Source organism: Oncorhynchus kisutch, linkage group LG17, assembly GCF_002021735.2.
Source record: "Oncorhynchus kisutch isolate 150728-3 linkage group LG17, Okis_V2, whole genome shotgun sequence".
In the NCBI taxonomy this organism is placed as follows: domain Eukaryota; kingdom Metazoa; phylum Chordata; class Actinopteri; order Salmoniformes; family Salmonidae; genus Oncorhynchus; species Oncorhynchus kisutch.
Genome location: NC_034190.2, coordinates 83,006,882 through 83,033,122, shown reverse-complemented (window position 1 = coordinate 83,033,122; position 26,241 = coordinate 83,006,882). Strand labels below are relative to the sequence as shown.

The window sequence follows — 26,241 nt, the reverse complement described above, 5'->3', positions numbered from 1 at the left end:
ACCTAATGTTAGCACCTAGCTAGAATTCGTAACATAACATACGTTTTTCGCAAATTCGTAACATATTGTACAATTTTCAAATTCGTAACATAAAATACGATTTGTAATTAGTAACATATCATCCGAAATGGATGATGGACATCTACAAATTAATACATACCACACAAAACGCAACATATCATACTAAATGGAGTGTCTCGGATTTTACATACAGAATAATGAGAAATGCTCTGAGAACAGGTTGAGTTTGTACAGACTGACGCATCATATTCCCTACAGTAACCCGTGGCATTGAGCTACCCCGGTTCAGACACACGGGCAGAAAGAGAGCGAGGAGTGGAGGGAGAGAGAGGACGGAATAGAGCTCAGCACAGATAGGTGCCCGCCCAAGCGAGAGACAGCCACCACAGCAACAGGCTTTCAGCGCACAGACAGCTCTCCACTGCTCAATGTTTCAGAGCTAACCGTTGACCTCTTTTCTATCGCTTTTACCATCGATTTCTACTTTTTAATAAACCAGGAAAGTTTATCATATCGGTTATTGTAGTTAATTGCTATTGTTTTTTTTCTCGGTTGTTTTTTCTCTAGCCAAGTCGTCTATTTATCTAACGAACTGCTGCAGAGCACCGAAAGGTGACTATGGCGAAGGGACCGGTGCTGGTGACTCGATCCCTGGCGGCTGGCGGCCCTACGCGGCTTGTTTTGCTGCTGTTATGTCCGCTAATCTGCGGCCTCTCGGCGCAGGGCCAGGAGCTGCCAACCAACCGGGTGAATGGCTACAGCCTGCACCCACCTTATTTTAACCTAGCGGAAGGGACCAAAGTCACGGCGACAGCGACCTGCGGAGAAGGGGACAATGGGCGATCGATACGTGATTTGTACTGCAAGCTGGTCGGAGGACCAGTGTCAGGGGACCCGAGTCAAACCATCCAGGTAAGAATTTTAAATACGTTTATAGTTTTTTGTTGCGTCATTACTAATCAAGTCAGGCATTGGTAACGGGGCAATACACGTTTTCTACAACCTGTATTATGTATTTACTAACTTTAATCTAGGCTACAACAAAACCAGCCTTCTTTTAAATGAGTATTATTAGTGTAATATTTAAAGAAGTATAGGGTATGCTATTTTCTGCACTTTCGTTAACACCTGTCTCCACATACCGCGGAGTGAGTGATCCGTGCGGTGAGAGGAACAGTGGTGGTGTTGCCGAGATAGGAGACTTTATGAATGAGTTATGAATCATCATTACACCTCCTCATACTGTACCAATACATATAGTGGTGAGGTCATCATTACTTATTCGATATTAACTTCGTAATTAGCCTACCCGTAGTTTCTGAAAGAGATTGGTAGCTACACATACGTTAAAGCGGGAAATCAGAATTTTGGTAAGTCCGCTCTCAAATTAATAGACAAGAACTATGGCTGCAAAGAATGACCGTCCATTGACATCAACGTTATAGTTTTAACCACGTTTTGAGGCTGCATAGTGTTTGTTTACATTTTTCTTTGTGTACAGACAATGGAGTAAAACAAGCTTCTATTTTGGGTTTGATGGGGTACAACAGTTCAATCGATTAAAGGCTTAATTGAATGAACAGCAGAGACTGAATGCAACATGGCATTATATTAACTAGTTTGGGAGTATGGCCTCATCTCAGAGGAATGCTCCTGGAAAACAGATAATGAATGGCCTCATCACCAAATTCATTGGTATGGTATGAGGAGTTGTAATGATGACCTCATCACTATATGTATTGGTACAGTATAACGAGGTGTAATGATGACCTCATCACTGCATGTATTGGTACAGTATGAGGAGGTGTAATGATGACCTCATCACTATATGTATTGGTACAGTATGAGGAGTTGTAATGATGACCTCATCACTATATGTATTGGTACAGTATGATGAGGTGTAATGATGACCTCACCACTATATGTATTGGTACAGTATGACAAGGTGTAATGATGACCTCAGCACTATATGTATTGGTACAGTATGACGAGGTGTAATGATGACCTCACTACTATATGTATTGGTACAGTATGAGGTGTAATGATGACCTCATCACTATATGTATTGGTACAGTATGACGAGGTGTAATGATGACCTCATCACTACATGTATTGGTACAGTATGAGGAGGTATAATGATGACCTCACCACTATATGTGTTGGTACAGTATGAGGAGGTGTAATGATGACCTCATCACTATATGTATTGGTACAGTATGACGAGGTGTAATGATGACCTCATCACTACATGTATTGGTACAGTATGAGGAGGTATAATGATGACCACACCACTATATGTATTGGTACAGTATGAGGAGGTGTAATGATGACCTCATCACTATATGTATTGGTACAGTATGACGAGGTGTAATGATGACCTCACCACTATATGTATTGGTACAGTATGAGGAGGTGTAATGATGACCTCATCACTATATGTATTGGTACAGTATGAGGAGTTGTAATGATGACCTCATCACTATATGTATTGGTACAGTATGAGGAGGTGTAATGATGACCTCATCACTATCTGTATTGGTACAGTATGACGAGGTGTAATGATGACCTCACCACTACATGTATTGGTACAGTTTAACGAGGTGTAATGATGACCTCATCACTACATGTATTGGTACAGTATGAGGAGGTGTAATGATGATCTCATCACTATATGTATTGGTACAGTATGACGAGGTGTAATGATGACTTCATCACTATATGTATTGGTACAGTATGAGAAGGTGTAAGGATGACCTCACCACTATATGTGTTGGTACAGTATGAGGAGGTGTAATGATGACCTCATCACTAAATGTATTGGTACAGTAAGACGAGGTGTAATGATGACCTCACTACTATATGTATTGGTACAGTATGAGGTGTAATGATGATCTCATCACTATATGTATTGGTACAGTATAACAAGGTGTAATGATGACCTCATCACTATATGTGTTGGTACAGTATGAGGTGTAATGATGATCTCACCACTATATGTATTGGTACAGTATGAGGAGTTGTAATGATGACCTCATCAATATATGTGTTGGTACAGTATGAGGAGGTGTAATGATGACCTCACCACTATATGTATTGGTACAGTATGAGGAGGTGTAATGATGACCTCACCACTATATGTGTTGGTACAGTATGAGGAGGTGTAATGATGACCTCATCACTATATGTATTGGTACAGTATGACGAGGTGTAATGATGACCTCACCACTACATGTATTGGTACAGTATAACGAGGTGTAATGATGACCTCATCACTACATGTATTGGTACAGTATGAGGAGGTGTAATGATGACCTCACCACTATATGTGTTGGTACAGTATGAGGAGGTGTAATGATGACCTCATCGCTATATGTATTGGTACAGTATGAGGAGATGTGCTACGTATGTTTGTACATAGAACACAACCACATGATGAGATCTGAGATCAGGCACTGTTGCAACAACCATAGTAAAAGTGTTATGAAAACTGGGTGCTAACCAAGAACAAGCAGAAGTAAGGGAACCCACGTGGTGAAACCCATCACTGGGGTAGCCTGGTGAAACCCATCACTGGGGTAGCCTGGTGAAACCCATCACTGGGGTAGCCTTCATTTGGAAACAGAAGGTGGTGACTGTGGAAACCGACCAGTGTTAAAAGGGCAGGACGTTAGTAGCTTGCATAGAGAATAATTTCCCCAAATCAGTTGAGGCAAGATGTAACACTGTTCTTAGAAACTGAAGCTCCACCTGTAACTCTGTGTTGTTGTTTGTGTCGCACAGCTTTGCTTTATCTTGGCCAGGTAGCAGTTGTAAATGAGAACTTGTTCTTAACTGGCCTACCTGGTTAAATAAAGATTAAATAAAAAAAACAATGAACACAGGTATTCAGTGAAATGTGCAAGCATGAGTCAAATCCGAGCAGGCAGCAGTAGCATTTTGGCAGGGATTTCATCCATGAGGAAATTAGGTAACCTTATTTCGGCCCCCTTTTCACTATATAACAAACAACTTTTTAACCAGACCCTTATGGGCCCTGCCCCTGGTCAGAAGAAGTGTGCTTTAAAGAGAATAGGGTGCCACTTGGAGCACTACCATAGAGAGAAAAGGCCTTGGGAAGGGGAGGGGATGAGGTGGGGAGGGAGTGCTCGTACTGCCTCTAGAAACGGTCACCAGTAAGGAACTAAAACGTCCATTCTATACAAAATTCTAGAACATTCAAAGGATGTCTAGAACATGCAAATGACGGAGAAACTGTTCCTGTAATGTTCTGTTCTAGAACTAATTCCCTGCATTCTAAAAAAACAATACTGTCTTGTTTGACCCAACTGCTGGGTTGCAGGCGCTGGGTCACTTAGTTGGGTTGTTTTGTTTTAACAAAGAGCAACGTTATGTTGTTGATGCTGGGTTGTTGATGCTGGGTTATTGGTGTTGGGTGCTGGGTTATTGATGCTGGGTTATTGATGCTGGGTTATTGGTGTTGGGTGCTGGGTTATTGATGCTGGGTTATTGGTGTTGGGTGCTGGGTTATTGATGCTGGGTTGTTGATGCTAGGTTATTGGTGCTGGGTTATTGATGCTGGGTTACTGGTGCTGGGTTGTTGATGCTGGGTTGTTGATGCTGGGTTGTTGATGCTGGGTTATTGGTGCTGGATTATTGGTGCTGGGTTATTGGTGCTGGGTTATTGATGCTGGGATATTGATGCTGGGTTATTGATGCTGGGTGCTGGGTTATGGATGCTGGGTTATGGATGCTGGGTTGTTGATGCTGGGTTATGGACGCTGGGTTATGGATGCTGGGTTGTTGATGCTGGGTTGTTGATGCTGGGTTGTTGATGCTGGGTTGTTGACACTGGGTTGACCTGTACTGACCTGTACTGAACTCTACTGACCTGTACTGACCTGTCCTGACCTGTACTGAACTCTACTGACCTGTACTGAACTCTACTGAACTGTCCTGACCTGTACTGACCTGTACTGAACTCTACTGACCTGTACTGACCTGTACTGACCTGTACTGAACTCTACTGACCAGTACTGACCTGTACTGACCTGTACTGACCTGTACTGACCTGTACTGAACTCTACTGACCTGTCCTGACCTGTACTGACCTGTCCTGACCTGTACTGAACTCTACTGACCTGTACTGACCTGTACTGACCTGTACTGAACTCTACTGACCTGTACTGACCTGTACTGAACTCTACTGACCTGTACTGACCTGTACTGACCTGTACTGACCTGTACTGAACTCTACTGACCTGTACTGAACTCTACTGACCTGTACTGACCTGTACTGACCTGTACTGAACTCTACTGACCTGTACTGAACTCTACTGACCTGTACTGAACTATACTGACCTGTACTGAACTCTACTGACCTGTACTGACCTGTACTGACCTGTACTGAACTGTGAACTTTTGTCTGCTGCAACAGATTATAGATAAATGTTGGGTTGACAGGTTGTTATTTGTTCGATGCTATTCAATAGAAATATTGAAGAACATCGGCAATAAGGGAACAATGATGCGTCGGCAACAACTGAAGTTGAATCTTAACTCGAAAATGTTATATTTTTGTCAGATGAGCCGACTAAGTGTAAAGAAGAGGAATAAGACAGAGAAGGAGAAAGAGAGAAAGAGTGAGACAGAGACACAGAGACAGAGACACGGAGAAACAGAGACGGAGAAACAGAGATGGAGAAACAGAGACGGAGAAACAGAGACGGAGAAACAGAGACGGAGAAACAGAGACGGAGAAACAGAGACGGAGAAACAGAGATGGAGAAACAGAGACAGAGAGAGAGAGAGAGAGACACGTGGACACAGAGACAGAGAGACATAGAAACAGAGTAAGAGAGACAGAAACAGAGACAGAGAGAGAGACAGAAACAGAGACAGAGAGAGAGAGACACATGGACAGAGACAGAGAGACATAGAAACAGAGTAAGAGAGACAGAGACAGAGAGAGAGAGAGACACATGGACAGAGACCGAGAGACATAGAAACAGAGTAAGAGAGACAGAAACAGAGACAGAGAGAGAGACAGTGAATCAGAGAGACAGTGAATCAGAGAGACAGAGAATAAGAGAGACAGTGAATCAGAGAGATAGTTATTTATCTATTTCACTGGCTTTGGCAATTTAAACATATGTTTCCCATGCCAATAAAGCTCTTTGAATTAAATTAAATTGAGAGAGAGAGAGACAGAGAGAGAGAGAGAGAGAGTGCCCTTTATGGTTGTGAGGTCTGGGGTCCGCTCACCAACCAAGACTTCACAAAATGGGACAAACACCAAATTGAGACTCTGCACGCAGAATTCTGCAAAAATATCCTCCGTGTACAACGTAGAACACCAAATAATGCATGCAGAGCAGAATTAGGCCGATACCCACTAATTATCAAAATCCAGAAAAGAGCTGCTAAATTCTACAACCACCTAAAAGGAAGCGATTCACAAACCTTCCATAACAAAGCCATCACCTACAGAGAGATGAACCTGGAGAAGAGTCCCCTAAGCAAGCTGGTCCTGGGGCTCTGTTCACAAACACAAACACACACTACAGAGCCCCAGGACAGCAGCACAATTAGACCCAACCAAATCATGAGAAAACAAAAAGATAACTACTTAACACATTGGAAAGAATTAACAAAAAAACAGAGCAAACTAGAATGCTATTTGGCCCTACACAGAGAGTACACAGCGGCAGAATACCTGACCACTGTGACTGACCCAAAATGAAGGAAAGCCTTGACTATGTACAGACTCAGTGAGCATAGCCTTGCTATTGAGAAAGGCCGCCGTAGGCAGACATGGCTCTCAAGAGAAGACAGGCTATGTGCTCACTGCCCACAAAATGAGGTGGAAACTGAGCTGCACTTCCTAACCTCCTGCCCAATGTATGACCATATTAGAGAGACATATTTCCCTCAGATTACACAGATCCACAAAGAATTCGAAAACAAATCCAATTTTGAAAAACTCCCATATCTACTGGGTGAAATTCCACAGTGTGCCATCACAGCAGCAAGATTTGTGACCTGTTGCCACGAGAAAAGGGCAACCAGTGAAGAACAAACACCATTGTAAATACAACCCATATTTATGCTTATTTATTTTATCTTGTGTCCTTTAGCCATTTGTACATTGTTAGAACACTGTATATATATATAATATGACATTTGTAATGTCTTTACTGTTTTGAAACTTCTGTATGTGTAATGTTTACTGTTAATTTTTGTTGTTTTTCACTTTATATATTCACTTTGTATGTTGTCTACCTCACTTGCTTTGGCAATGTTAACACATGTTTCCCATGCCAATAAAGCCCTTGAATTGAATTGAATTGAATTGAGCCTTTAGACTTGTTGTTTTAGAAGCGAAAGGTCCCCCGAGAATTCTGCTCCATACTCCATGTCTTGGTTAGTTCTGTGATTAAGGAATGATTGAAGTCAATATGTGAATGATGCTGTATACCCCCCCCCCCCCCTCCCTCCCTCCCTCTCTCCCTAAACTTCTAAACTCAGTGGTCTGTGCGTCCTCAGGGTCAGTACTGTGACACCTGCGCCATGGGGGACAGTGACAGAGCCCACCCCATCTCCAATGCCATCGACGGGACAGAGAGGTGGTGGCAGAGTCCTCCTCTCTCCCGCAGCACAGAGTTCAACCAGGTCAACGTTACCCTGGACCTGGGACAGGTAAGACATTATACTTTACATGTACACCCCCCCCCCCAACTCTACCTCTTTCTCTCTCACGTATCTGTCATTGTGTTGTCACTGTAACCTACTGTTGTACCACCTGTCATCTGATGCACCACACAGAGCTGTGTTCTTTTGTTGTTTCTGTGGAGGTGTACAGTTACACCAGGAAACTGCTCTTCTCTTCTCTGTTATCCTCTACTCTGTCTCTCTCTCTCTCTGTCTCTCTCTCTCTCTGTCTCTCTCTCTCTCTCTCTCTCTCTGTCTCTCTCTCTCTCTCTCTGTCTCTCTCTCTCTGTCTCTCTCTCTCTCTGTCTCTCTCTCTCTCTCTCTGTCTCTCTCTCTCTCTCTCTCTGTCTCTCTCTCTCTCTCTGTCTCTCTCTCTGTCTCTCTCTCTCTCTCTCTCTCTCTCTCTCTCTCTCTCTCTCTCTCTCTCTCTCTCTCTCTCTCTCTCTGTCTCTGTTTCTCTCTGTCTCTGTCTCTGTCTCTCTCTGTCTCTCTCTCTCTCTCTCTGTCTCTCTCTCTCTCTCTCTCTGTATCTCTCTCTCTCTGTATCTCTGTATCTCTCTCTCTCTCTCTCTCTCTCTCTCTCTCTCTCTCTCTCTCTCTCTCTCTCTCTCTCTTCTCTCTCTCTCTCTCTCTCTGTCTCTCTCTCTCTCTCTCTCTGTCTCTCTCTCTCTCTGTCTCTCTCTCTCTCTCTCTCTGTCTCTCTCTCTCTCTCTGTCTCTCTCTCTGTCTCTCTCTCTCTCTCTCTCTCTCTCTCTGTCTCTGTTTCTCTCTGTCTCTGTCTCTCTCTGTCTCTCTCTGTCTCTCTCTCTCTCTCTCTCTCTCTCTCTCTCTCTCTCTGTCTCTCTCTCTCTCTCTGTCTCTCTCTCTCTCTCTCTCTCTCTCTCTCTCTCTCTCTCTCTCTCTCTCTCTGTTTCTCTCTGTCTCTGTCTCTCTCTGTCTCTCAATGTCTCTCTCTCTCTCTCTCTCTCTCTCTCTCTCTCTCTCTCTCTCTCTCTTCTCTCTCTCTCTCTCTCTCTCTCTCTCTCTCTCTCTCTCTCTCAATTCAATTCAATTCAAGGGCTTTATTGGCATGGGAAACATGTGTTAACATTGCCAAAGCAAGTGAGGGTAGATAATATATAAAGTGAAATAAACAATAAAAATGAACAGTAAACATTACACATACAGAAGTTTCAAAACAATAAAGACATTACAAATGTCATATTATATATATACAGTGTTTTAACAATGTACAAATGGTACAAATGGTTAAAGGACACAAGATAGGGCCAAATAGCATTCTAGTTTGCTCTGTTTTTTTGTTAATTCTTTCCAATGTGTCAAGTAATTATCTTTTTGTTTTCTCATGATTTGGTTGGGTCTAATTATGTTGCTGCTCTGTGGGCTCTGGTTGTGTTTGTGAACAGAGCCAGCTTGCTTAGGGGACTCTTCTCCAGGTTAATCTCTCTGTAGGTGATGGCTTTGTTATGGAAGGTTTGAGCATCGCTTCCTTTTAGGTGGCAATTTTATGTTCCTTTTGATGGCATAGAAGGCCCTTCTTGCCTTGTCTCTCAGATCGTTCACAGCTTTGTGGAAGTTACCTGTGGCGCTGATGTTTAGGCCTTGTTTTGGTCTTACTGAGATTTACTGTCAGGTCCCAGGTCTGGCAGAATCTGTGCAGAAGATCTAGGTGCTGCTGTAGGCCCTCCTTGTTTGGGGACTGAAGCACCAGATCATCAGCAAACAGTAGACATTTGACTTCAGATTCTAGTAGGGTGAGGCTGGGTACTGCAGACTTTTCTAGTGCCCTCGCCAATTCGTTGATAGACATGTTGAAGAGGGTGGGGCTTAAGCTGCATCCCTGTCTCACCCCACGGCCCTGTGGGAGGAAATGTGTGTGTTTTTGTTGTTGTTTGTGTACATGGATTTTATAATGTCATATGTTTTCCCCCCAACACCACTTTCCATCAATTTGTATAGCAGGCCCTCATGCCAAATTGAGTCTAAAGCTTTTTTGAAATCAACAAAGCATGAGAAGACTTTGCCTTTGTTTCGGTTTGTTTGTTTGTCAATTAGGGTGTGCAGGGTGAATACGTGGTCTGTCCTACGTTAATTTGGTAAAAAGCCAATTTGACATTTGCTCAGTACATTGTTTTCACTGAGGAAATGTATGAGTCTGCTGTTAATGATAATGCAGAGGATTATCCCAAGGTTGCTGTTGATGCATATCCCACAGTAGTTATTGGGGTCAAATTTGTCTCCACATATGTGGATTGTGGTGATCAGTCCTTGGTTCCAAATATTGGGGAAGATGTAAAATGTTTTAAGTATAGCTCAATGGAGTATTGAGTAGAATTCTCGGGTGACCTTTAGCCTCTAAAACAGCATGTCTGAAGGCTCAACTCTTTCTTTCTTTCTTTCTTTCTTTCTTTCTTTCTTTCTTTCTTTCTCTCTCTCTCTCTCTCTCTCTCTCTCTCTCTCTCTCTCTGTCTCTCTCTCTGCCTCTCTCTCTCTCTCTCTCTCTCTCTCTCTGTGTGTCTCTCTCTCTCTCTCTCTTTTCCCCCTTGTGTTCAGAGAGAAGGAGTCCTGATCCCCCTGTTCATATCCTTCTATTCATTCTGATCTAAAAGGCCAATCTGATCCTAGACGTACTGAGATATATACACTGGTATACAGTACTGAGATATACACACTGGTATACAGTACTGAGATATACACTGGTATACAGTACTGAGATATACACTGGTATACAGTACTGAGATATAATCGTTCTGTCTCTCTCACTAGTAGCTAAAGTAGGACATTGTTTTTCACATGCAGCAGATGGCATGGTGCCAACAGGGCAACAACACTGTTCGGAACTCAACGCTTCCTGGCATTGATATGGACTGTTTTTATATTTCTCTACTTACCGATAGATTACGTCCCAAATAGCACCCTGTTCCCTACGTAGTACACTGACTTTTGACCTATAGTGTGCACAAAAGTAGTGCACACTATAGGGAATAGGTGGCCGTTTGGGACTCAAACCTGGGTGGAAATGCTCAGTGCTCAGGTAATTCATATCGCTCTCTCTCTCTCTGTCTCTCTCTGTCTCTCTCTCTCTCTCTCTCTCTCTGTCTCTCTCTGTCTCTCTCTCTCTCTCTCTCTGTCTCTCTCTGTCTCTCTCTCTCTCTCTCTCTCTCTCTCTCTCTTTCAATTCAAGGGGCTTTATTGGCATGGTAAACATGTGAGGTAGATAATATACAAAAGTGAAATAAACATTTTTTTTTTACATTAAACATTACACATAGAGAAGTTTCAAAACAATAAAGACATTACAAATGTCATATTAATTATATATACAGTGTTGCAACGATGTACAAATGGTTAAGGGTACACAAGGGAAAATAAATAAGCATAAATATGGGTCTCTCTCTCTCTCCCCCCCTCTCTCTATCTCTCTCCTCCTCTCTCTCTCTATCTCTCTCCTCCCCTCTCTCTTCAAATCAAATCAAATCAAATTTATTTATATAGCCCTTCGTACATCAGCTGATATCTCAAAGTGCTGTACAGAAACCCAGCCTAAAACCCCAAACAGCAAGCAATGCAGGTGGAGAAGCACGGTGGCTAGGAAAAACTCCCTAGAAAGGCCAATACCTAGGAAGAAACTTAGAGAGGAACCAGGCTATGTGGGGTGGCCAGTCCTCTTCTGGCTGTGCCGGGTGGAGATTATAACAGAACATGGTCAAGATGTTCAATGTTCATAAATGACCAGCATGGTCGAATAATAATAAGGCAGAACAGTTGAAACTAGAGCAGCAGCACAGTCAGGTGGAAGTTGAAACTGGAGCAGCAGCATGGCCAGGTAGACTGGGGACAGCAAGGAGTCATCATGTCAGGTAGTCCTGGGGCATGGTCCTAGGGCTCAGGTCAGTTGAAACTGGAACAGCAGCATGGCCAGGTGGACTGGGGACAGCAAGGAGTCATCATGTCAGGTAGTCCTGGGGCATGGTCCTAGGGCTCAGGTCCTCCGAGAGAGAGAAAGAAAGAGAGAAGGAGAGAATTAGAGAACGCACACTTTGATTCACACAGGACACCGAATAGGACAGGAGAAGTACTCCAGATATAACAAACTGACCCCAGCCCCCCGACACATAAACTACTGCAGCATAAATACTCTTTACCTCTCTCCTCCCATCTCTCTCTCTCTCTCTCTCTCTCATATTTCACCCATCTCTTTAAGGATTCCCATGTGAGGCCATCTACTAAACAACCAAAGATTTCAAGACTAAAGGCTGGTTTATAGTACAGGTGTGTTTGTAAATTGAATCTGGAGTGCCAGAGTGTGCTCTGGGCATTTGTAAACTCAGAGCGTTGTCAGATTGGACGCTCGTAAATGCAGAGCGCTCCGCTCTCGAAGCGTTCAGAGAGCACGTTTACGGACACCGGCCATCTTCAACGGGTATTGAGCGTTTTCGTAAATTTGTCAGTTATTCTGCGCTCTGGCACACAGACGAGTGCTCTGAAATCGGAGTAGATAGACAGAGCAAATTTACCAGCTACGTCTATCGACAGTTGTCGCAGTGACATCATGAACAGTCTATTGAAATAGTTACTTGCATAGTGGAGTCTTTTGTTTAGACATGCAGCTAGCTAGCTAGCGAGCTAAACAATGAACCATAATCCCAACTCATAACGTTACTACCCTGCATGAATCTGAAGGTAGCTAATCAACCAGGTTCAATGCTAGCTAGCTAACATTAGTCTATAACTGGCAAATGGCTCTGAGACACTAATAATATTACTACGCAGATCATACATGTCACATTAGCTAGCTAGCAGTACGCTTTAACTTGAAATTAAAATGACTTTTTGACAAAATTAGAAACGTGTAATATCTGAAAATGTAGCTAGCTAGAGTCTCTTACCCATCGTGTACATGGATGGATGCTTCTCCCTCTCTGTCACAGATGTCATGGTTGCCCTTAGTTTGAAGATGTAATCCGTAGACAGCTGTTTTATACAACAGCCTTCTGTGTGTTCTCTTTTTGTCTCCGTCTGCATATTTGCAATCAAACGCCAGAATTTTCTCCAGCTCCTTAGCTATCATACTCTAATTCCACTGATTTCAAAACGGGGTCCTCCAGAAAGTGGAAAGCAACACTTATGCAGATCTACTACGTGATGTCATTCAGAATAGCAGCGTTAGAAAGGATTACCTACACATACTGACCAGCTCATATTATAAACAGAAGCCTGCTACATGGCAGACCAATCCGAACTCATCTCTCGGCATGTCCAGCCCACTCATTATCTCAGCCAATCATGACTAGCGGGAAGGTTGCTGGCTTTTTTCTGTGGCTAAACCATGTTCCAGAAGGAATTTCTACCAACAAAAATGTTGATAAAATATAATCTTTACGTTCAATGTGAAGTATTTCCTGAAACTATTCATTTGGGGTGGCAGGGTAGCCTAGTGGTTAGAGGCAGGGTAGCCTAGTGGTTAGAGAAGGTAGCCTAGTGGTTAGAGAAGGTAGCCTAGTGGTTAGAGGCAGGGTAGCCTAGTGGTTAGAGCATTGAACTAGTAACCGAAAGGTTGCAAGTTCGAATCCCCGAGCTGACAAGGTACAAATCTGCCGTTCTGCCCCTGAACAGGCAGTTAACCCACTGTTCCTAGGCCGTCATTGAAAATAAGAATTTGTTCTTAACTGACTTGCCTCGTTAAATAAAGATAGAATTTAAAATTTAAATTAAAAATAATAGATAAAATAAATAAGCATAAATATGGGTTGTATTTACAATGGTGTTTGTTCTTCACTGGTTGCCCTTTTCTCGTGGCAACAGGTCACAAATCTTGCTGCTGTGATGGCACACTGTGGAATTTCACCCAGTAGATATGGGAGTTTATCAAAATTGGGTTTGTTTTCTAATTCTTTGTGGATCTGTGTAATCTGAGGGAAATATGTGTCTCTAAATGGTCATACATTTGGCAGGAGGTTAGGAAGTGCAGCTCAGTCTCCACCTCATTTTGTGGAGAGTGAGCACATAGCCTGTCTTCTCTTGAGAGCCAGGTCTCTACAGAGGCCTCTCTCAGTAGCAAGGCTATGTTCACTGAGTCTGTACATAGTCAAAGCTTTCCTTAATTTCAGGTCAGCCACAGTGGTCAGGTATTCTGCCACTGTGTACTGTCTATTTAGGGCCAGGTAGCATTCTAGTTTGCTATGTTTTTTGGTAAATTATTTCCAATGTGTCAAGTAATTCTCTTTTAGTTTTCTCATGATTTGGTTGGGTCTGTTTGTGTTGCTGTCCTGGGGCTTGTAATAATGACAATTACAACAATACTGAATGAACATTTATTTTAACTTAATATAATACATCAATAAAAATCAATTTAGCCTCAAATAAATAATGATAATGCAAGATTGGATCCCCCTGAGCTGACAAGGTGAAAATCTGTCATTCTGACCCTGAACAAGGCAGTTAACCCATTGTTCCTAGGCCGTCATTGAAAATAAGAATGTGTTTTTAACTGACTTAACTGACAAAAAATACAGATTTCCGATTTTTATGAAAACTTGAAATCGGCTCTAATTGGTCGACCTCTAGTATCAACCCTTACAAAAAAAAATCCAAGAGCAGACCACACAAAAACAATACCCTTCCTAATACTGGGAGAGAGGGAAGTTTCCTGCAATTCCCTAAAACACCTGAGAAAACCAAAAAGAAGGACAGGCCTTGTGGAGTGACTGGGACAGGCCTTGTGGAGTGACTGGGACAGGCCTTGTGGAGTGACTGGGACAGGCCTTGTGGAGTGACTGGGACAGGCCTTGTGGCCCAATCTGCCCATCATAAGTTAGTGGTTTCTGGCAAAGCAAGACAGGCCTAGGTTCAGCCAAGCAAGTTTTATTTATCCCAAGTCAGCTCAGTGGTGTCTCTCTCTCTCTCTCTCACACACACACACACACACACACACACACACACCACACACACACACACACACACACACACACACACACACACACACACACACACACACACACACACACACACACACTCTCCTCTGTCTCTCTCTCTCTCTGCTCATTGTAACTGTTCCTGGCATTAGCAGACTGCCAGGCTTGGGGATAAGTGTTTAGGTCTCAGATCATCACAATGGATTCCTTGGTTGTTGCTTTACAGTACAGTACCAGCCAGTCAGAACCAGAGAATTAGGAATTACAATGGCAAGAAAAAGTATACGAACCCTTTGGAATTACCTTGATTTTCTGCATAAATTGGTCATTAAATTTGATCTGATCATCTAAGTGTCACACTGTCTGCTTAAACTAATATCTTTATTTTCACGTCTTTATTGAACACACCGTGTAAACATTCACAGTGCAGGGCGGGAAAAGTATGTGAACCCTTGGATTTAATAACTGGTTGACCCTCCTTTGGCAGCAATAACCTCAACCAAACGTTTTCTCTAGTTGCAGATCAGACCTGCACAGCGGTCAGGAGGAATGTTGGACCATTCCTTTTTACAAGACTGTTTCAGTTTAGCAATATTCTTGGGATGTCTGGTGTGAACCGCTCTCTTAAGGTCATGCCACAGCATCTCAATCAGGTTGAGGTCAGGACTATGACTGGGCCACTCCAGAATGTCAGGACTCTGACTGGGCCACTCCAGAAGGTCAGGACTCTGACTGGGCCACTCCAGAAGGTCAGGACTCTGACTGGGCCACTCCAGAAGGTCAGGACTCTGACTGGGCCACTCCAGAAGGTCAGGACTCTGACTGGGCCACTCCAGAAGGTCAGGACTCTGACTGGGCCACTCCAGAAGGTCAGGACTGACATGACCACTCCAGAAGGTCAGGACTCTGACTGGGCCACTCCAGAAGGTCAGGACTCTGACTGGGCCACTCCAGAAGGTCAGGACCGACATGACCACTCCAGAAGGTCAGGACTCTGACTGGGCCACTCCAGAAGGTCAGGACTCTGACTGGGCCACTCCAGAAGGTCAGGACTCTGACTGGGCCACTCCAGAAGGTCAGGACTCTGACTGGGCCACTCCAGAAGGTCAGGACTCTGACTGGACCACTCCAGAAGGTCAGGACTCTGACTGGGCCACTCCAGAAGGTCAGGACTCTGACTGGGCCACTCCAGAAGGTCAGGACTCTGACTGGGCCACTCCAGAAGGTCAGGACTCTGACTGGGCCACTCCAGAAGGTCAGGACTCTGACTGGGCCACTCCAGAAGGTCAGGACTCTGACTGGGCCACTCCAGAAGGTCAGGACTCTGACTGGGCCACTCCAGAAGGTCAGGACTCTGACTGGGCCACTCCAGAAGGTCAGGACTCTGACTGGGCCACTCCAGAAGGTCAGGACTCTGACTGGGCCACTCCAGAAGGTCAGGACTCTGACTGGGCCACTCCAGAAGGTCAGGACTCTGACTGGACCACTCCAGAAGGTCAGGACTCTGACTGGGCCACTCCAGAAGGTCAGGACTCTGACTGGGCCACTCCAGAAGGTCAGGACTCTGACTGGGCCACTCCAGAAGGTCAGGACTCTGACTGGGCCACTCCAGAAGGTCAGGACTCTGACTGGGCCACTCCAGAAGGTCAGGACTCTGACTGGGCCACTCCAGAAGGTCAGGACTCTGACTGGGCCACTCCAGAAGGTCAGGACTCTGACTGGGCCACTCCAGAAGGTCAGGACTCTGACTGGACCACTCCAGAAGGTCAGGACTCTGACTGGGCCACTCCAGAAGGTCAGGACTCTGACTGGGCCACTCCAGAAGGTCAGGACTCTGACTGGGCCACTCCAGAAGGTCAGGACTCTGACTGGGCCACTCCAGAAGGTCAGGACTCTGACTGGGCCACTCCAGAAGGTCAGGACTCTGACTGGGCCACTCCAGAAGGTCAGGACTCTGACTGGGCCACTCCAGAAGGTCAGGACTCTGACTGGGCCACTCCAGAAGGTCAGGACTCTGACTGGGCCACTCCAGAAGGCATATTTTCTTCTCTTCAAGCCATTCCTTTGTTGATTTACTTCTGTCTTCTGGGTTCTTGTCCTGTTGCATCACCTAACTTCTGTTGAACTTCAATTGGCAGACAGATAGACTTTACATTCTCCTGCAAAATGTCTTGATAAACTTGGGAATTCGTTTTTTCTGTCGACGATAACAAACTGTCCAGGCCCTGAGGCAGCAAAGCAGCCCCAAACCATGATGCTCCCTCCACCATACTTTAGGGTTGGGATGAGGTTCTGATGTTGGTGTGCTGTGGCCTTTTTGTCTCCACACATAGTGTTGTGTGTTCCTTCCAAACACCTGTAGTTTCATCTGTCCGCAGAATATTTTTCCAGTAGCGCTGTGGCGTGCAGCAATGGGTTTTTTGGACAGCAGTGGCTTCTTCCATGGTGTCCTCCCATGAACACCATTCTTGTTTAGTGTTTTACATATCGTAGACTTGTCAACAGAGATGTTAGCATGTTCCAGAGATTTTTTTAGCTGACACACTAAGATTCTTCTTAACCTCATTGAGCATTCTGCACTGTGTTTTGGCAGTCGTCTTTGCAGGACGGCCACTCCTGGGGAGAGGAGCAACAGTGCTGAACTTTCTCCATTTATAGACAAATTTTCTTACCGTGGACTGATGAACATCAAGGCTTTTAGAGATACTTCTGTAACCCTTTCCAGCTTTATGCAAGACAACAAATCTTAATCGTAGGTCTTCTGAGATCTCTTTTTGTTTGAGGTATGGTTCCCATCAGGCAATACTTCTTATGAATAGCAAACTCATATTTTGTGAGTGTTTTTTACTGGGCAGGGCAGCTCTAACCAACATCTCCAATCTCGTCTCATTGATTGGACTCCAGGTTAGCTGACTCCTGACTCCAATTAGCTTTTGGAGAAGTCATTAGCCTAGGGGGGTTCACATACTTTTTTCCAACCTACACTGGTGAATGTTTAAATGATGTATTCAACATAGACAAGACAAATACAATTCATTGGTGTGTTATTAGTTTAAAGCAAACTGTGTTTGTCTTATTGTTGTGACTTAGATGAAGATCAGATCAAATTGTATGTCAAATTCATACAGAAATCCAGATAATTCCAATCGGTTCACATACTTGTTCTTACATAATAGTCATTTGATAGGATCTTTTTGGTCAGAATAGTACTATTAAATTACTATCTGACTCTTCCCTTGAAGGAAGAATGGATCTTTCTTGAAGAGATTTGCTGGCGATGTGATGCTCGGCTGTGGAGTGGGTGGGATGTAGGGTTTCTACAGTCTGGAGTAGGTGGGATGTAGGGTTTCTACAGTCTGGAGTAGGTGGGATGTAGGGTTTCTACAGTCTGGAGTGGGTGGATGTAGGGTTTCTATGGTCTAGTTCAGGCTGTGGAGTAGGTGGGATGTAGGGTTTCTACAGTCTGGAGTGGGTGGATGTAGGGTTTCTATGGTCTAGTTCAGGCTGTGGAGTGGGTGGGATGTAGGGTTTCTACAGTCTGGCTGGAGTGGTTGGGATGTAGGGTTTCTACGGTCTAGTTCAGGCTGTGGAGTGGTTGGGATGTAGGGTTTCTACGGTCTAGTTCAGGCTGTGGAGTGGTTGGGATGTAGGGTTTCTACGGTCTAGTTCAGGCTGTGGAGTGGTTGGGATGTAGGGTTTCTACGGTCTAGTTCAGGCTGTGGAGTGGGTGGGATGTAGGGTTTCTACGGTCTAGTTCAGGCTGTGGTGCATCATAGATAGCCTTTCCACATCGTTAGTTAGCCAGTCAGGAGCCGTTGGCAGTAAAGCTGTTTTTTTTGGCAGTAAAGCAGTAAAGTCTTGTTATCCATGTCACTTTCACAGCTGCCATATTTTTACTGGATCTAAAAACATGGTCCTCTCTTAACTTTAGGGAGGGGGCCCCCGCCCCCCCTCCCCCCTCCCCCTCGGGACTCCCATTATACAGCTCTTCTAATGAGTTACTCAAGTTCCCCAGCCGCTCCTAACGATGCCCAGAAAGAGGGGGGAGGGGGGAGGAGGGAGGGGGGAGGGGGGAGGGGGAGACAGAGGCAGGGAAATAAGTATTCGAACCGGGAAAGGAGACCATTCATATTCTGTCTTTGATTTAAATGTCAAATGCATTTTGAGTGTGTGTGTGTGCTGTGTGTGTGTGTGTGTTGTGTGTGTGTGTGTGTGTGTTCTGTGTGTGTGTGTATCAGTCCGGTCTGTAGTCCTGCCGTTATCAGTCCGGTCTGTAGTCCTGATGTTATTAGTCCGGTCTGTAGTCCTGCCGTTATCAGTCTGGTTTGTAGTCCTGCCGTTATCAGTCTGGTCTGTAGTCCTGATGTTATCAGTCCGGTCTGTAGTCCTGACGTTATCAGTCCGGTCTGTACTCCTGACGTTATCAGTCCGGTCTGTAGACCTGACGTTATCAGTCCGGTCTGTACTCCTGACGTTATCAGTCCGGTCTGTAGACCTGACGTTATCAGTCCGGTCTGTAGACCTGACGTTATCAGTCCGGTCTGTACTCCTGACGTTATCAGTCCGGTCTGTAGTCCTGACATTATCAGTCCGGTCTGTCACTGTGGCCCTTACTTGTACTGCCTACAGTGTAAAGCATGACATGCTACTACAGTGGCCCTCCTAACCACCTGACATGCTACTACATTGGCCCTCCTAACCACCTGACATGCTACTACATTAACCCTCCTAACCACCTGACATGCTACTACATTGGCCCTCCTAACCACCTGACATGCTACTACATTGGCCCTCCTAACCACCTGACATGCTACTACATTGGCCCTCCTAACCACCTGACATGGTACTACATTGGCCCTCCTAAACAGCTGACATGCTACTACATTGGCCCTCCTAACCACCTGACATGCTACTACATTGGCCCTCCTAACCACCTGACATGCTACTACATTGGCCCTCCTAACCACCTGACATGCTACTACATCCGGTTTCAGAGCTGGTCATGGGTGCACCTCAGCCACGCTCAAGGTCCTAAACGATATCTTAACCGCCATCGATAAGAAACATTACTGTGCAGCCGTATTCATTGATCTGGCCAAGGCTTTCGACTCTGTCAATCACCATATCCTCATCGGCAGACTCGACAGCCTTGGTTTCTCAAATGATTGCCTCGCCTGGTTCACCAACTACTTCTCTGATAGAGTTCAGTGTGTCAAGTCGGAGGGTCTGCTGTCCGGACCTCTGGCAGTCTCTATGGGGGTGCCACAGGGTTCAATTCTTGGACCGACTCTCTTCTCTGTATACATCAATGAGGTCGCTCTTGCTGCTGGTGAGTCCCTGATCCACCTCTACGCAGACGACACCATTCTGTATACTTCCGGCCCTTCTTTGGACACTGTGTTAACAACCCTCCAGGCAAGCTTCAATGCCATACAACTCTCCTTCCGTGGCCTCCAATTGCTCTTAAATACAAGTAAAACTAAATGCATGCTCTTCAACCGATCGCTACCTGCACCTACCCGCCTGTCCAACATCACTACTCTGGACGGCTCTGACTTAGAATACGTGGACAACTACAAATACTTAGGTGTCTGGTTAGACTGTAAACTCTCCTTCCAGACCCATATCAAACATCTCCAATCCAAAGTTAAATCTAGAATTGGCTTCCTATTTCGCAACAAAGCATCCTTCACTCATGCTGCCAAACATACCCTTGTAAAACTGACCATCCTACCAATCCTCGACTTTGGCGATGTCATTTACAAAATAGCCTCCAATACCCTACTCAACAAATTGGATGCAGTCTATCACAGTGCAATCCGTTTTATCACCAAAGCCCCATATACTACCCACCATTGCGACCTGTACGCTCTCGTTGGCTGGCCCTCGCTTCATACTCGTCGCCAAACCCACTGGCTCCATGTCATCTACAAGACCCTGCTAGGTAAAGTCCCCCCTTATCTCAGCTCGCTGGTCACCATAGCATCTCCCACCTGTAGCACACGCTCCAGCAGGTATATCTCTCTAGTCACCCCCAAGACCAATTCTTTCTTTGGCCGCCTCTCCTTCCAGTTCTCTGCTGCCAATGACTGGAACGAACTACAAAAATCTCTGAAACTGGAAACACTTATCTCCCTCACTAGCTTTAAGCACCAACTGTCAGAGCAGCTCACAGATTACTGCACCTGTACATAGCCCACCTAAAATTTAGCCCAAACAACTACCTCTTTCCCAACTGTATTTAATTTTTATTTATTTATTTATTTTGCTCCTTTGCACCCCATTATTTTTTTATTTCTACTTTGCACATTCTTCCATTGCAAAACTACCATTCCAGTATTTTACTTGCTATATTGTATTTACTTTGCCATCATGGCCTTTTTTTGCCTTTACCTCCCTTCTCACCTCATTTGCTCACATTGTATATAGACTTGTTTATACTGCATTATTGACTGTATGTTTGTTTTTACTCCATGTGTAACTCTGTGTCGTTTTATCTGTCGAACTGCTTTGCTTTATCTTGGCCAGGTCGCAATTGTAAATGAGAACTTGTTCTCAACTTGCCTACCTGGTTAAATAAAGGTAAAATAAAAAAAATAAATAAATAAAAAAAATAAAATACATTGGCCCTCCTAACCACCTGACATGCTACTACATTGGCCCTCCTAACCACCTGACATGCTACTACATTGGCCCTCCTAACCACCTGACATGCTACTACATTGGCCCTCCTAACCACCTGACATGCTACTACATTGGCCCTCCTAACCACCTGACATGCTACTACATTGGCCCTCCTAACCACCTGACATGCTACTACATTGGCCCTCCTAACCACCTGACATGCTACTACATTGGCCCTCCTAACCACCTGACATGCTACTACATTGGCCCTCCTAACCACCTGACATGCTACTACATTGGCCCTCCTAACCACCTGACATGCTACTACATTGGCCCTCCTAACCACCTGACATGCTACTACATTGGCCCTCCTAACCACCTGACATGCTACTACATTGGCCCTCCTAACCACCTGACATGCTACTACATTGGCCCTCCTAACCACCTGACATGCTACTACATTGGCCCTCCTAACCACCTGACATGCTACTACATTGGCCCTCCTAACCACCTGACATGCTACTACATTGCCCTCCTAACCACCTGACATGCTACTACATTGGCCCTCCTAACCACCTGACATGCTACTACATTGGCCCTCCTAACCACCTGACATGCTACTACATTGGCCCTCCTAACCACCTGACATGCTACTACATTGGCCCTCCTAACCACCTGACATGCTACTACATTGGCCCTCCTAACCACCTGACATGCTACTACATTGGCCCTCCTAACCACCTGACATGCTACTACATTGGCCCTCCTAACCACCTGACATGCTACTACATTGGCCCTCCTAACCACCTGACATGCTACTACATTGGCCCTCCTAACCACCTGACATGCTACTACATTGGCCCTCCTAACCACCTGACATGCTACTACATTGGCCCTCCTAACCACCTGACATGCTACTACATTGGCCCTCCTAACCACCTGACATGCTACTACATTGGCCCTCCTAACCACCTGACATGCTACTACATGGCCCTCCTAACCACCTGACATGCTACTACATTGGCCCTCCTAACCACCTGACATGCTACTACATTGGCCCTCCTAACCACCTGAACATGCTACTACATTGGCCCTCCTAACCACCTGACATGCTACTACATTGGCCCTCCTAACCACCTGACATGCTACTACATTGGCCCTCCTAACCACCTGACATGCTACTACATTGGCCCTCCTAACCACCTGACATGCTCCTACATTGGCCCTCCTAACCACCTGACATGCTGCTACATTGGCCCTCCTAACCACCTGACATGGTACTACATTGGCCCTCCTAACCACCTGACATGCTACTACATTGGCCCTCCTAACCACCTGACATGCTACTACATTGGCCCTCCTAACCACCTGACATGCTACTACATTGGCCCTTCTAACCACCTGACATGCTACTACATTGGCCCTTCTAACCACCTGACATGCTACTACATTGGCCCTCCTAACCACCTGACATGCTACTACATTGGCCCTCCTAACCACCTGACATGCTACTACATTGGCCCTCCTAACCACCTGACATGCTACTACATTGGCCCTCCTAACCACCTGACATGCTACTACTTTGGCCCTCCTAACCACCTGACATGGTACTACTTTGGCCCTCCTAACCACCTGACATGCTACTACATTGGCCCTCCTAACCACCTGACATGCTACTACATTGGCCCTCCTAACCACCTGACATGCTACTACATTGGCCCTCCTAACCACCTGACATGCTACTACATTGGCCCCCCTAACCACCTGACATGCTACTACAGTGCCTTGCGAAAGTATTCGGCCCCCTTGAACTTTGCGACCTTTTGCCACATTTCAGGCTTCAAACATAAAGATATAAAACTGTATTTTTTTGTGAAGAATCAACAACAAGTGGGACACAATCATGAAGTGGAACGACATTTATTGGATATTTCAAACTTTTTTAACAAATCAAAAACTGAAAAATTGGTCGTGCAAAATTATTCAGCCCCTTTACTTTCAGTGCAGCAAAGTTCAGTGAGGAGCTCTGAATGATCCAATGTTGACCTAAATGACTAATGATGATAAATACAATCCACCTGTGTGTAATCAAGTCTCCGTATAAATGCACCTGCACTGTGATAGTCTCAGAGGTCCGTTAAAAGCGCAGAGAGCATCATGAAGAACAAGGAACACACCAGGCAGGTCCGAGATACTGTTGTGAAGAAGTTTAAAGCCGGATTTGGATACAAAAAGATTTCCCAAGCTTTAAACATCCCAAGGAGCACTGTGCAAGCGATAATATTGAAATGGAAGGAGTATCAGACCACTGCAAATCTACCAAGACCTGGCCGTCCCTCTAAACTTTCAGCTCATACAAGGAGAAGACTGATCAGAGATGCAGCCAAGAGGCCCATGATCACTCTGGATGAACTGCAGAGATCTACAGCTGAGGTGGGAGACTCTGTCCATAGGACAACAATCAGTCGTATATTGCACAAATCTGGCCTTTATGGAAGAGTGGCAAGAAGAAAGCCATTTCTTAAAGATATCCATAAAAAGTGTTGTTTAAAGTTTGCCACAAGCCACCTGGGAGACACACCAAACATGTGGAAGAAGGTGCTCTGGTCAGATGAAACCAAAATTGAACTTTTTGGCAACAATGCAAAATGTTATGTTTGGCGTAAAAGCAACACAGCTCATCACCCTGAACACCTTATCCCCACTGTCAAACATGGTGGTGGCAGCATCATGGTTTGGGCCTGCTTTTCTTCAGCAGGGACAGGGAAGATGGTTAAAATTGATGGGAAGATGGATGGAGCCAAATACAGGACCATTCTGGAAGAAAACCTGATGGAGTCTGCAAAAGACCTGAGACTGGGACGGAGATGTGTCTTCCAACAAGACAATGATCCAAAACATAAAGCAAAATCTACAATGGAATGGTTCAAAAATAAACATATCCAGGTGTTAGAATGGCCAAGTCAAAGTCCAGACCTGAATCCAATCGAGAATCTGTGGAAAGAACTGAAAACTGCTGTTCACAAATGCTCTCCATCCAACCTCACTGAGCTCGAGCTGTTTTGCAAGGAGGAATGGGAAAAAAATTCAGTCTCTCGATGTGCAAAACTGATAGAGACATGCCCCAAGCGACTTACAGCTGTAATCGCAGCAAAAGGTGGCGCTACAAAGTATTAACTTAAGGGGGCTGAATAATTTTGCACGCCCAATTTTTCAGTTTTTGATTTGTTAAAAAAGTTTGAAATATCCAATAAATGTCGTTCCACTTCATGATTGTGTCCCACTTGTTGTTGATTCTTCACAAAACAATACAGTTTTATATCTTTATGTTTGAAGCCTGAAATGTGGCAAAAGGTCGCAAAGTTCAAGGGGGCCGAATACTTTCGCAAGGCACTGTACATTGGCACTCCTAACCACCTGACATGCTACTACATTGGCCCTCCTAACCACCTGACATGCTACTACATTGGCCCTCCTAACCACCTGACATTCTGCTACATTGGCCCTCCTAACCACCTGACACTAGACTGAATCCAAACACTCATGATTTTATATGCAGTTGACTCTGGATACATTCAGTAACATGATGAGAATATTCCTGGAAAATGTCGGGTCGTAACATTAGACAAACAAATGAAAATGTTTTTTATAACCTTTATTTTGACCAGGCAAGTCAGTTAAGAACAAATTCTTATTTACAATGACGGCCTAGGAACAGTGGGTTAACTGACTTGTTCAGGGGCAGAACAACAGATTTGTACCTTGTCAGCTCGGGGGATTCAATCTTGCAACCTTCCGGTTACTAGTCCTACACTCTAACCACTAGGCTACCTGCCGCCCCAACACTCTAACCACTAGGTTACCTGCCACCCCAACACTCTAACCACTAGGTTATCTGCCACCCCTACACTCTAACCACTAGGTTACCTGCCACCCCTACACTCTAACCACTAGGTTACCTGCCTCCCCAACCCTCTAACCACTAGACTTCCTGCCACCCCTACACTCTAACCACTAGGCTACCTGCCGTCCCTACACTCTAACCACTAGGTTACCTGCCACCCCTACACTCTAACCACTAGGCTACCTGCCACCCCTACACTCTAACCACTAGGTTACCTGCCACCCCTACACTCTAACCACTAGGCTACCTGCCACCCCTACACTCTAACCACTAGGTTACCTGCCGCCCCTACGCTCTAACCACTAGGTTACCTGCCACCCCTACACTCTAACCACTAGGTTACCTGCCACCCCTACACTCTAACCACTAGGTTACCTGCCGCCCCTACGCTCTAACCACTATGTTACCTGCCGCCCCTACACTCTAACCACTAGGTTACCTGCCGTCCCTACACTCTAACCACTAGGTTACCTGCCGTCCCTACACTCTAACCACTAGGTTACCTGCCGTCCCTACACTCTAACCACTAGGCTACCTGCCGTCCCTACACTCTAACCACTAGGTTACCTGCCGCCCCTACACTCTAACCACTAGGCTACCTGCCACCCCTACACTCTAACCACTAGGTTACCTGCCACCCCTACACTCTAACCACTAGGCTACCTGCCACCCCTACACTCTAACCACTAGGTTACCTGCCGCCCCTACGCTCTAACCACTAGGTTACCTGCCGCCCCTACACTCTAACCACTAGGTTACCTGCCGTCCCTACCCTCTAACCACTAGGTTACCTGCCACCTCTACACTCTAACCACTAGGTTACCTGCCACCCCTACACTCTAACCACTAGGCTACCTGCCACCCCTACACTCTAACCACTAGGTTACCTGCCGCCCCTACACTCTAACCACTAGGTTACCTGCCACCCCTACACTCTAACCACTAGGCTACCTGCCACCCCTACACTCTAACCACTAGGTTACCTGCCGCCCCTACGCTCTAACCACTAGGTTACCTGCCACCCCTACACTCTAACCACTAGGTTACCTGCCACCCCTACACTCTAACCAC

General features: G+C 45.3%; 1 protein-coding gene across 1 annotated transcript in view; it reads left to right on the top strand.

Moving 5' to 3' along the window:
* Window positions 1-375: 375 nt before the first annotated feature.
* The window catches only part of LOC109885864 (laminin subunit alpha-5), a 281,944-nt gene continuing 256,078 nt past the window's right edge, over window positions 376-26,241 (top strand). The window contains 2 exon segments of the mRNA XM_031793358.1: window positions 376-933; window positions 7,564-7,716. Coding sequence (XP_031649218.1) covers window positions 640-933; window positions 7,564-7,716 — 447 coding nt within the window. The 5' untranslated portion in view covers window positions 376-639.